The sequence below is a fragment of the Acinonyx jubatus genome, chromosome B1 (genome assembly GCF_027475565.1).
Source record: "Acinonyx jubatus isolate Ajub_Pintada_27869175 chromosome B1, VMU_Ajub_asm_v1.0, whole genome shotgun sequence".
NCBI classification, from domain to species: domain Eukaryota; kingdom Metazoa; phylum Chordata; class Mammalia; order Carnivora; family Felidae; genus Acinonyx; species Acinonyx jubatus.
Window position 1 is genome coordinate 20,687,147 of NC_069382.1, and position 12,654 is coordinate 20,699,800.

Below are 12,654 nucleotides of genomic sequence, written 5' to 3' on the forward strand. Positions count from 1 at the left end.
GAACAGTAGGGACAAAAAGATTCTATTAACTTCGAGAGGGGGGAGGGGGAAGAGAGAGAGAAAAGACCAAACAGGTCAGGAATCAGAATGATATGTGATTTCCTGAGAAAATTATTGAAAGCTGGAGGACAATAGGGCAATGCTTTCAATGTTCTCAGGGAAAAGATGTGCCACCCTAGATTCCTATCCCTGGACGACTTGTCACCACGCAGGAGGTAGAGTAAACGCCTTTTTAGGCATACGAGATCTCAAACATTTATCGTGCAGCCTTTCTCAGGAAGTAATGGAGGATTGTGTTCCACTCCAAAATATGAACATTAAAGGAAGACCAGGGATATGGAGAAGGTAAAATAGAATCTTCGAGACAGAAAAGGGAAGTCCTACAATGTTCTGCATCAGGACTGGAAACAACCACTGTGGAAGGAACAATAAGATGGGGAGTCCCAGGAGGCATTTCTAACATTATAATTAAGAACTTACATATTACCTGATGTGTTGCAATGTATTAACAATATATGTTTATTCTGGAGAGGAGTATGGGCATTATTAATGATGGGTCGGCACATGAGAAGTATATAAAAAATGAAGCAAACTGAAAAGGAGAAAATTTTAACTCTATAAGAAGATGTAGAAGAAAGGAAATATAATAATTGATGATGCTGTAATAATTGATTTAACTGAAGTTATGCTTTACATATACTAAAAGGATAGGGGAAGGGAAATGTGTGTCTTAGAGGGGGATTGTATGAGACAGCCAAATCCCCACCTTCCTTTGTAGGAAGTCAACAGTTAGTAATCTAAAAAATGAAATCAATCAAGAAATATCAGTATAACATATTAACCTGAAATAGGAAGGGAGACACCAAAAGAAACTGCTACAAGATTGGAAAGTGACAGCCTCTGAGAAGCAGAAATGAGGGTTGATGGGGAGAGAGATGCTGGTTGTTATTCAACCCTCGAGAGTTGAGTTTTAGAAATATGTATATATATCGTCCATCTATATTATATATATATAATATATATTATCCATATAATATATATTATATATATATGGAAAAAGTTTATCCTTTCCAGACTTTTATAACAAGGTTTTTATTTCCTCTAAGCATTGTATCTGTATCTATAGATACATTAAAATGTAATTCTATGCAATGAAATTATGCTGCGAACAGAAACAGTATATTGTAGACTCCTCCGTACTTTGCTGTGCTCTTAGAAAATACCTTGCAGATCATCTCTGTCAGTATCAGCATGAGCAGCGGACTTCATTCTTTTTCACAGTTACATGCAATTTCATTGTAAAGATGTATTTGGTGACATGCAAACTTGTGAATGTGTGTGTTGGGACAGTACAATCCCAGAAGTACAATTCTAGGTCAGAACTCGGAGGCATGACTCTATATTGCCCTCTGAAGATGCTGCACTCAAATTTCTAGCCTCACCAGCAACTGCTACACACGCTTAACCAACACTGCGTATTCCAAACCATTCCATCTCCTCCATCTGGTATGGGAAAGGATGTATTGCCATTATTGATTTAACTTGAATTTCTTTAAATTTATTTTCCTACAAACTGTCTATTCAATCCCAATTGAAAAATCTGTCCTCATTCCAATCCCTTCTCCAGTCTCTTCTTACTTCTCTATTCCATTTCTCACAATTGTTTGTCCTTCTCTTCCTTTATGACACTGGAAAAACTTTATCTATTCCAGAAAACTTTTATAGTAAGGTTTAAAAAAATTTAATGTTTATTTATATTTGAGAGAGAGAGAGAGACAGAGTGTGAGCTGGGGAAGGGCAGAGAGCGGGGGGGGGGGGGGGGGGGTAGACACAGAATCCGAAGCAGGTCCACGGAGCCCTATGCGGGGCTTGAACTCACAAACTGAAAGATCATGACCTGAGCTGAAGTCGGATGCCTAACCGACTGAGCCACCCAGGCGCCCCTAAAATAAGGTTTTCATTTCCTCTAAGCATTGTACATTTATGTGCTGACAGTCACAATTATAGATACAATCCTTGGTTTTCAAGATGCGTGCCAAAAATACTGATCGCGACCTAATGATAATCACAAAGATATAAAGAGAATTCTTTGTGCTGATGTTCATCATATGGTATTTCACGGAATATAAGATGTGACTGATTGCAGGACACACAATTATTTCATGAACTAGTAAAAAGTAACAATGCTGCCAATTAAGAGAAAAAAAAACCCACAATGCTTTCTTAACACTTACAATTTTTATTTTATACTTTGTGAATATTATACAATTCATATTTTTACATCTATGGAAGTAAAAGCACTATGTAAAACTGTTAACATATTATAGGCTATAAAACATCAGGTAGAGTGTATTCTGAAAACTAGTAAATCTCTAGGAGCTGTCTTCGTAAAACAATGCCTACAAAATGCCAACATCGGTAAAATGGGGGCTGCTGTAGTGTTGGCTTAAGGATTTTAAGCCACTTAATCAGTTCTGTAAAGCAAAATTCATACTCCATTAAGTCACCATGAAAAACTTTCTGAAAAGCTTTTTAGTACCCATGACTATAATTCTATAATGTATGAATTCCTATTATACACTTTGAGAAGCTTTATGGCTCTGTGATTTATTTACACCTATTAAAATGTTGATAAGATTAATCTCACTGGCATGTATTACCATACCAGAGGGACCAAGATCAATGTCGGTTTGGTAACCAACAAAAATTTTCAAAGTTTGAAGAAAGACATTAATCCACAGATATATGTACAAACAAAAAACTAAGTTTCTTGATTCAAGGGCAGGTACATTTATTTTAAGATACTATAAGAATGTACAACAGGTTGCTTTACAATTATATTTTATCATAAGAACAATGAACTGGATAAATTAAATGAACTTCTTAATATGAAATGATACCGAGAAAACAGCATAAACTTTTTACCATGTAGGCTTTCTGTAGAGTACGATACTAAAATTTATGTATAGTTTCATGTTTCTAAAGAATAATTTGTAGATGGAAATACTGAGAATAACGGCACACATGTATTTCATATGTTACTATTAAAGCATTAAAAATTTTTAATGGATGTAAACAACAATCCAGTGAGATATTTTTACCTCCCAATTTATAGATGATAAAGTTCAAGGGTAATAATATATAATCACTGTAATTTATTACTTTTTCATTTTAATTTATCAGAATATTTTATTTATTCCCTTTTTAATATTATGTTGCAGCCTTATAAATATTCATTTATACTGATAAAAAATAAAGCCTGCATATGTAGTGTGCCTTGGGAGAGTGACAGAATTATAAAGAATTTTAATGAGCTAATTCATTTTTAAATCTATACTGACAGAAGTGTTCTAAATAGCAATTTCTCCATGTGTGCAAGATAATATAACTTTTAGTCAAAGATGTCTTCAACTGTCTTCAAAGATGTCTTCAAGATGCATGTCTTCAATTATTTTGGATAGCAAATAATTACTACTGAGAACGTTCAGTGTAAGTTAGAATAGACCTCGGACATGTTAAATGAGTGGGTTGGCATTTTCATTTAGTCAATCAACTGAGTCAACCTTCAAAGCAGGTGAAATTAAATGATTATACTGCATGGAATCTTCAAATCCATGAATCATATATATTTCTATATCAATGTAATAAATAATGCCAGATAAAGAATGTACAAAGTTTAACAAATACATAGCCAATGCTAATCATAACATTTTCTTGGAAATAACAGTACTTTTATAAATAGGCGGATGCAGAACTACCAATTTCACATTTATAACTTACAAAAACAAAGTCTGTATTTCCTATTTTCATATGCAAAAGCAAGGTGATAGCTGGAGTGTGTGCAATTTACATTAAATACATCTTAGAAAAGAAGATAAATGAACTTACCTTCCACATACAATATATAAATATATTAACTTAACTTCGTTGTTCTATTTTTGTACAGTATCCTTTTATAAACTATACGTTCTAACTGAACAAACTTCCATTAAATGCTATCAAATTATTTTCTCCATGTGAAAACCTAATTTTGTTTCTCTCTAGAAAGTTTTTCTTTTCTCTTTAAGTCTTTTGACTTAATGAATTTGAAATATCATTTTGAAAGAATTTACTTAAGTTATTCATTATGACCAGCTGTTTGGCATCACTTTTGCACGTGGTCCTTTTGCAAGAAACAAAATCTTAACTTCTACCAAATACAGACATCACTCGTGTACATCTTACATCGGTACCATGCAACACTCCCGCACAGCACGTCACACGGCTGCAAGACATCACTGCAACTGGCGTTGCCGACACATGCCATCTGCTGTCAGGAGCAGCGGCATGCTAAAGGCGGTCACGACAAGGACAGTAGTTGCTGTAGCCACCACGGTTTCTACCATGAAGATGTGACTTTTTTGGAGAAAAAAAAATCTGCATTTGAAATTGCTTTACCGCACACATAAAAGAGTATCAGACATTCTGATGACTTTGGCCAATAAATGAAAACTTTTAAAAACTTTTACATGATTCACACAGTATATGTAAAGTACTTTTAAAAGTTAAAAGTACGATGTAAACCATCATATTATATTTATATAGTAGCTTAATTTCTATTTGTTTTTCAAAATTATTTTAATGTAATTAAAAACCTGGTAATAATGGGGATTCATCAACAATTCTAAGGGCCTAAGATAAATCTCAAGTAATACTCATTTTTCTGAAAATAAGTTCACAGTCTAAAACCAAAGAAAATTATGTTGTTGCTATTAATTTTTAAGTGATCTAGATTCCAGAAGTCATATATTATTTTGAAATCAGGTAAATTTCTAATAAATAAAAAGTATTTAAAATACATTCTTACATAGTCATTGGAAGTATCTATATACTTCTGAAAGGAATGAAAAAGTACAGAGTTCAGTAAATCAATGCAAAAGCTCAACTTGATAACACATAACATTTACAGTTAGTGAGAAGATGCATATCATCTGTCTTATGTTCAAGAAGTCAATCAAGAAAAACTATATTTAGTGTTTCTTCTTTTCCTTCATTTCTACATGCTGTGATCTGAGACCTGCTTTTACTCTGAAATTTTTGCTTCTTGGATCATCATATAGATAATAATCCTTTAAACTCTGTTTTAGAAGTACCTAATGAGAAAAAATATTAGCAATATTTATTTACGATGAAACCAAAAGGTGATGACATTAATCAACTATTATTATGATAATAATGTGAAACAGTAGGCACATAATAAAAACACTCGACAATATAAGATTCAAAGACTTAACATAAGATATTTCCTTTAACTTAAAATTTCAGTATTTTGCTAAGTAACTTGGCTAACCGAAAGGTCTAGAATAAAGATAGTCGTTTTTATCTAGGTTTCCATGTACTACTTACTACACAGGATTAGTAGTGTCAGCGTGACTATTTTGGGTTGGTGGGGAACACTACCTACACAAACAAAGGGTACGGTCCTACTTGTTTTTTGTTTTAATGTTAGTGAAGTTTCTAAGGCAGTGGAAACTTCCTTAAAATAGAGAGGAGGGAGACCTGACCTCTTTTGCTAGCTCAACAGTTACCACCGTAAATAAATAAGCCTAGTTGCCACTGAACATGTTAGAGCCAAAATGAGTTTCCCAAATGAGTTCCATAAAAAAAAAAAAAAAAAAAAGAAAGAAAGCTTTGAAAGCTTTGTAAAATGGTGAACACTTGGTTTTCTCTTGGAAAGACACATAAATAGTGGCATATTAAGATCTGATAAGTTCTAAGGGGGAAGAAACCTACTGTATCATGTTAATTAGGATACTTCTCAAACTTAATTGATTGACTAAGTAGATTTTTGTTGTTGTTTTTTTAGAGTAATACGCATTGATATCCTATGGAACCACTTTGGGAAATATTGCTATAGACAAATACAAATGTTTCAGGCTTGAGGGAAACAGCGAGAATGTATATTGACAAGCGTATATAAACGAACAAAACTGTTACTGATGAGACCTAACTAATAAGAAATCACAATAAACCAAAATTTTGTAGCTACAATAGCACACTTTTAAAAGAAAAAAAGAAAAAGTAAACCTCTCATTCTGGAGATCAGCAACAAATAGGAGTTACTTCTTTGGGTCGACACAAACGGAACGAATCTCGGGCATCTTCCTCAACTACGGCACTCGATGGTGATGGTTAGTTAACAGTAAGTAACACGGCCATGCCATGAGACAGAATGAGGCTCAAATCCTAGCTGGCCACTTACCAGCAAGTTATCTTGGGCAAATTACTCACTATGTCTTTATTTTCTCTGCTGTCACATGGAGTATCTAGCAGTGAGGATTAAATGAGATACTACATGTACAAGAATACCTATTAGAGGACCAGACGCCTAAAATAATTCTAAAAAAGTCAGCTGCTATTATTACAGCAGATGTTTGGACATGGTCCTATAAAATAGTTAACTAATATTCCCTTAGACGCTAATGGTCCCAGATCATAAAAATCCTATTTGGATTCATAATGTATCTGCTCACATACAAAATTGCAGGCTTAACAGAAAATTTTTCATTCAAGACATCCAAGAGAATTCCAGTCAGATGAGTATTTATTCTAGTTCCTTTTTGGATCACAGTGTAATAGTTGTAAATTCATGCTTTGTCATAATGATTAATTCTTAAATTACTGGTCTAAAATAAAATCATTAGAAGTGTAATTCCTCAACTGAAATAATGGGCTAAAATACAAAAATAAGTTCTAAGTCTATTTCTTTCAGCTATTTCCTAAGTGTCATAATAGAAAAATAAATTATGATTCTTTGTTTCTGAACAAATTTAGACAAACAGGGAAGCTACATACTTATCTGCTGTGAAGTTCCTTCTTTAGACAGGATTTGAAAGTGGGATACTTCTGAACTGTTTTATAACCCTGCGGAACAGAGGATTACCAGTATGTAAATGTACATAAAATATTATGGGGCCACAGGTATGCAATAAATAAATAAAGCAAAAATAAAAACATATAACATTTAAGAGATAAACACAGTATCAGAGATTTGTAGCATAGTTTATATTTTAATCTGCTTCTGCTACTCTAAAATTTTTGAGGAAAAATAAATGATTTTCAGTGTATGTCCTTTCAGGTATTTGTGACCTCAGTTGGAAGTGTTAACAGCTCACCACTAGGTGGCAGTTAAGTACACAGTATCTTTACCAATTTTAAAAAATCATTAAAAATCTTTAAAAACATTGTTTAAGATGAATCTCGATTTTTTTATATATAACTTTTTCTCTTTTTAGATGTACAACATTTAGGGGTATTCTTATCAAAGACAGAAGATTGAACATGCTGGCTGTTAATAGAAAAAAATTTTTTTTTTTTACCTTCCGTTTGTGGCACATCCACAAACATGTTAAATGTGCAAACACTTGTTGATTCATGCTATATTTCATTCCTTAAACCATGTTTCTGAGGAAAAAAAATCACTACAGTTCTAGTAATTTTCAGTAGAAGATGTTAACAGGAAAAAAATATTTCAACAGACAAAACAAAGGTGTTCAGTGTATTTTCCATTTAAAAAGTACTGAATATGCAGTGACCGAAGAGCCTCAAATTGCCTAGTGGAAATCTGCATCGTACAAAATGCTATGTCTTTGTCTAGTACCAAGTCTGAAGTGCCTGTGTGCAGCCTGAATTAATCAAAAAATATTTGACATTTCTCCCCACAAACGGAGAGGAACGTATTAACTGGATATGAAAGTAAGTTACTGAAATTCAAACTGATTTATATTTTCAAAAAGCATTAACTTTAATCATCTCAAAGTGTTTTTGAAAATAGGTATGACCTTATGTGTTTTCTTTTCAAATATGACATTTCATGTTTCTATCCTTAAAAATCTGTATAAATTGTTTCTGAAACGGAGATGAGTTTTTTCTTTCAGTTTTTAAAAAGGATATCAATAGGCTTCAAATTTATTTTACCCGGAATCCTCTATGGAGTCTGTCTTTCATAATTCCAATAAATTCTTTATAACTTAATTGATCATCTTTGTCAACGTCAAAAATCTTGAAGACTGTGTTCACTAAATGTGGTGAAAGTTTGAGGCCAGTAGCTACATAGACGGCACGCTTAAATTCATCTGGATAAATGTTACAGAAAAGGAGGAAATAGTTAATATTATTTTTATAATATGTGTTAACTACCAGAAAGGTTATAAAAGAAGTTTTTCTGACCATGGGTCATGACTTTATGTAGCACACGACTTTTCATTAATCATGCTATCTTTTAGGGAACAGAGAATTTATGTGGTTTGAATTAAAAAGGCCAAGCAGTAGCTGTATCTTGGGTTAATAATGCATTCATATTTGATGATGTTTAATGAACACCTACTATCAGTGATAGACGTACTAGAAATTAAGCTGAATATGTTACCAAGAAACCTACAGTTCAGACAAATGACGAGACACCTGTCCAAATAACCATTACACAGGACCACACAAATATTAACAAAGTGTATGAGAACTTGGACATAAGTGACTACTTCTGTCTGTAGTGTGGAGTCGTAAGGAAAGGAAAGAGAAGAGCAGTGATTAGGAAAGGCTGCAATTTGTATGTGAGCTGAACCCTGAGGGATGGATGAATTCTGCTTGTGGAGATGAGGGAAATGGCAGAGGAGGGGACAAGAATGAACACAGGCGTGGGGGGAAAGAGCAGAGTCTCGGGCACGCAGGGAGGGCAACGAGTGGTCTGGTCCGGACAGAGCCCAGGGGACACGCAGAAGCTGGAGAAGCTCTGCACAGGGACTCTGAGGTGAGGAGCCTGGACAGTCTTCAATAGGCAAGTGTGGGACGGAGGAGTTTACACAGCAGGCGTGTCGTAGAAGGGATCACGTCTTAGAGAGATCACTCTGTGAGCTGTCTAGGAAACATCAGAGAGGAAGGTGGATAATGGCAGGAATACCACAGGGTTGGCTACCGCAATGGTCCTTCTGAGAGGTAAACACCTGAAAGTAAGTGCTAGCAGCAACAGCAAACAAAGAGAGACGGATTCCGAGCACCTGCCAGGGCACACATTTGATTGCTTTCATTCCTAGTTCCATACAGTAAAAGAGCAACTTTCCATTCTGAACCAGGTAAGCAGATGCTGACTTTTTTTTCCTCTCAAGGTTGACTAGTGGGTTCATCATGGCAGTAACTGCCAGTTGTGAAAGCAGGGCTCCCAAAGTTTTGGTTTTCAAACACAAAAGTAGTTGAGCTGAGATGTCTTTTTTGAACATCTGCACTAGACAAGGGTGAAAATAGGACAAATTTTCAGGTTTCTCTAACTCAGCGAGTACATGAATGAAGCTAGGTGAGGGATTCAGTATCTATGTTTTGGGGGGAGAGAGAATTTATGAGCATTTAAGGGACTACAGTTTGGCTTCTCCCCAGAACTTGGTAATAGAAAAACAAGACTGTCCTCTGAGATTTAAACTTGGGAATTAGCACTTATTAGATTATGGCAGACACAGGTAGAATTACCTCAAAGACGTAAGTGGCAAGTCCTCATATGGCAAGAATAGTAAACAAAAGACACATTAGGGAAGGGAAAATGGTCCCAGCTACAGAATCTTAGAAAACGGACTAGACTCGTTAGTTTGTCTATAAGGAAAGAATGAAGCTGATCCTGAGGACGACAGCATTCTGAATTCTATGACAGTGTATTTCTTTGTAAATTAAGCAAAATCAACATACAATTTTATATGTGATTCTTAAAACTTGATTAACATAAGTCCACAGCAAAGGGGGGGGGGCTCTGTTGGCAAAATTCAGGCTTCTTGATCAGCAGGGACTGAGCAAAAGATTAGAAATACAAACATCACCCTGTGATGACGTTTGAGCGTGGCCAGTTGGCTCTTCCATAGGTGCACACGCACTCCTCAATGCTACCAGCGGCCATGAGGTTTCTTCCTCTTTGAATCTTTACAAGCATCATTAAGTCTTCTCTATAAGATGAAATGAAGGCCAATAATAAATTTAATGGAAAAATTTAGCATATTTCCCTAAACTCTGCTGGAAAACAGATTTCCCATCAAAGTATGTATCACTTTCAGGTAACTTGATGGCTAATATGAAATACTTTATTAATTTGTTATCAAAGCTCCTAGAAACAAGATAGGATCATTATTTTTTGCCTCTAAGTACTGAAAGACGATTACTTACCTTGCCCTATAGAGCGACTTGCAAAGTTATACATATTCAAGGCTATTGCAAAGTCTTCTAAGTTGTTCAGAAACTGGAAAAATGACCTGAATTCATCAAATGTGATGCCCTATATTGGGATAATACATGGAAATATATTTAGTATTACCAAATTTATTAAAATAAGCATCTGTACTTACTAGACATAAATAGACTAGGCACTTGCCATATCTCATGTAGGTAAACATTTCCAGGGCACATTCTGAAGCCTCCTTCCTCAAATGGAATGTAAAATTCACTCAGATTTATTTCCACTGCATAGGGTTGCTACCATTAGCATGACAGGTGAAAATATTTTTAAAACACTGTCATATCTGTACAAAGTTTCAAAAATGATACAATAAAAATGAATAAAACTTTTACAACCACTTTGGAGACCTCTTTGGTTGTTTCTTATAAAGGTAAACAAACAGCTACTATATAATCTAGCCATTCCATCCCTAGGTGTTTGCCTAGGAGAAACGAAAACACACGTCTCCACAAAGAGTTGCACACAAATATTCACAGCAGCCTTATTCATAATGCCCTAAAGCTGGAAATACCCCAGATGACAGGTGAATGCATACACAAGTAGTGGTCTAACAATACCAAAGGGCCCAGCTATGGCTTGGCAACACGGATGAAGCTCAAGTGAAAGAAGCCAGACACGAGACCCCACATGCGATATAATTTCAATATACGAAATTCTAGAACAGACGAGAGTTATGTAAAGTGACGGCAAGTAGATCAGTGGCTGCTGAGGGGCTGCGGAAGGGCAGGTGGACAGGGAACGGGCACAACGCAACACTGCACTTTTTTCAGGTGACAGAAGTGTCCTAGGACTCTGGTTTCTAGTCTAGCATGAAAGAAACTTGGAAGCAGCCACTCTGTCCTAACAAGTAAAAAGCTGAATAAACAGAGGAAAAAAAACCCAACAAGCTTCAATTTTGGAAAACTGTATTTTAGGCCTAAGTTTTTTAAACCCTAAGAGTAAGTATGATGATTAAGAAGAAAAACACGAGAGGAAAACCACCCCTAAAACACCAGTTTCTCCTGTACACATATTCCTTAAATATAACTCAGCATTTGGCCATTAACGTCTGTAACAATGACAATGCGAAAATCAAAATGTTGAACAGGCCAGAGGCAGGGTACTTTCACTTGTTTCTGCCACGATAACTCTGCCAGGACAGCACGAGGAGGCCCCGTGAGTGCACACTTACAGTTCTGGGCCCACGGAGAGGACTCCGGAACGTCATTTCCATAAACTGCAATGACTACCACTGCTACCAGCTCAACGCACCATGTATCTCAGACAATGTACATTTGGCCATGAAGAGCTACATTTAAATTATTATGTTCTCAGCAAAACTAATATAATTGACAAAATAAACAGAAAAAGGGCATAGGGCTAAGAGCTTAGGCTTAATAATTTCTCACCTTAACATACGTGAAAAGGGAAAGGGAAACTAACAAGGCAGCATTGGAAAGGCAGGGAAAGAACCAGAAAAGTCTACGTTCATATAAGCCAATTACTGATTAAATGATTATCAGAATCATATTCATTATCTATTTTATTATCAAAATAACAATACCAATTTTTGGTATACATTATTTCCACTTCACCTGCAATGCTTTTTACCTGCAAGGAGAATTCTCACTGTCTTTTCTCTTCACTATTTTCTCTTCCTCTTTCCTTATATTCATTTATGGCCACTCCAACCCTGGATTTTGTTTTGTGACCTGATCCCAATTGCCATGTTTTCCAGGAAGGGCTGTTTGAATCAATTAGGGGGAGTGAGCCAGAAGGGGTTTGTCTTGATGTGGAGAGCTTGTTGCCAGGGAAACCGGTCACTGTTCTGGTTCTATATCAGTTTATGCTGTGGCCAGCTGCCACAGCAATTTTTAAGCAAAGTGTAAACAAAAATGTCAATTCTTTTAGGGAGCATAAGATTAAAAAGCAGATCGAGGTATGACAGAATACAATGTTCACCATCTGAATCTTTAGATTTTTCAGAAGAGTGATGTCATGTTTCAGAAAGATAGGTCAGATTCAACACCATATAATTATTCTTCTGTGTAGATTAAATTCTTTGTGTTTGGAAATAGAGAATCATAAACTTGAAGAACAGGGAATTCATTTTGATAATTTAAAGCACTCCATTTTTCATTTTGATAATTTAAAGCACTCCATTTTTAACAGCAGTGAGGGAATGATAGCGTCAGGAGGTAGAGTCATTTCTTCTTCCTCTCACCACCAGAATCACTTTATAATGAACCATTTGGACTTGAAAGGAAAACGTCCTAACTGTGAGAAGTGGAATGAAAAGAAGTATCTTACATTGTAGCAAAAATAACATGATGATAATAACGGAAAAATTTAAAGCATCAAAAGGACATGAGCTGAGAATCAAGAAATAAACCCAAATACCTACGATAGAATGATTTTCAATATGAGTG

At 35.3% G+C, this 12,654-nt stretch overlaps 1 protein-coding gene across 5 annotated transcripts in view; it reads right to left on the reverse strand.

Annotated features, from left to right (window-relative positions):
- Positions 1 to 3,423: 3,423 nt before the first annotated feature.
- The window catches only part of MICU3 (mitochondrial calcium uptake family member 3), a 110,418-nt gene continuing 101,187 nt past the window's right edge, over positions 3,424 to 12,654 (reverse strand). For 4 of the 5 annotated variants that reach the window (XM_053216353.1, XM_027077239.2, XM_027077240.2 and 1 more), the window contains 4 exons: positions 10,177 to 10,285; positions 7,957 to 8,114; positions 6,835 to 6,903; positions 3,424 to 5,132 (listed from right to left, as the gene is read on the reverse strand). In XM_053216353.1, coding sequence (XP_053072328.1) covers positions 6,835 to 6,903; positions 7,957 to 8,114; positions 10,177 to 10,285 — 336 coding nt within the window. In that variant the 3' untranslated portion in view covers positions 3,424 to 5,132. The remainder of the gene's footprint in view (positions 5,133 to 6,834; positions 6,904 to 7,956; positions 8,115 to 10,176; positions 10,286 to 12,654) is intronic. The other variant, XR_008295879.1, reaches the window with a different exon arrangement.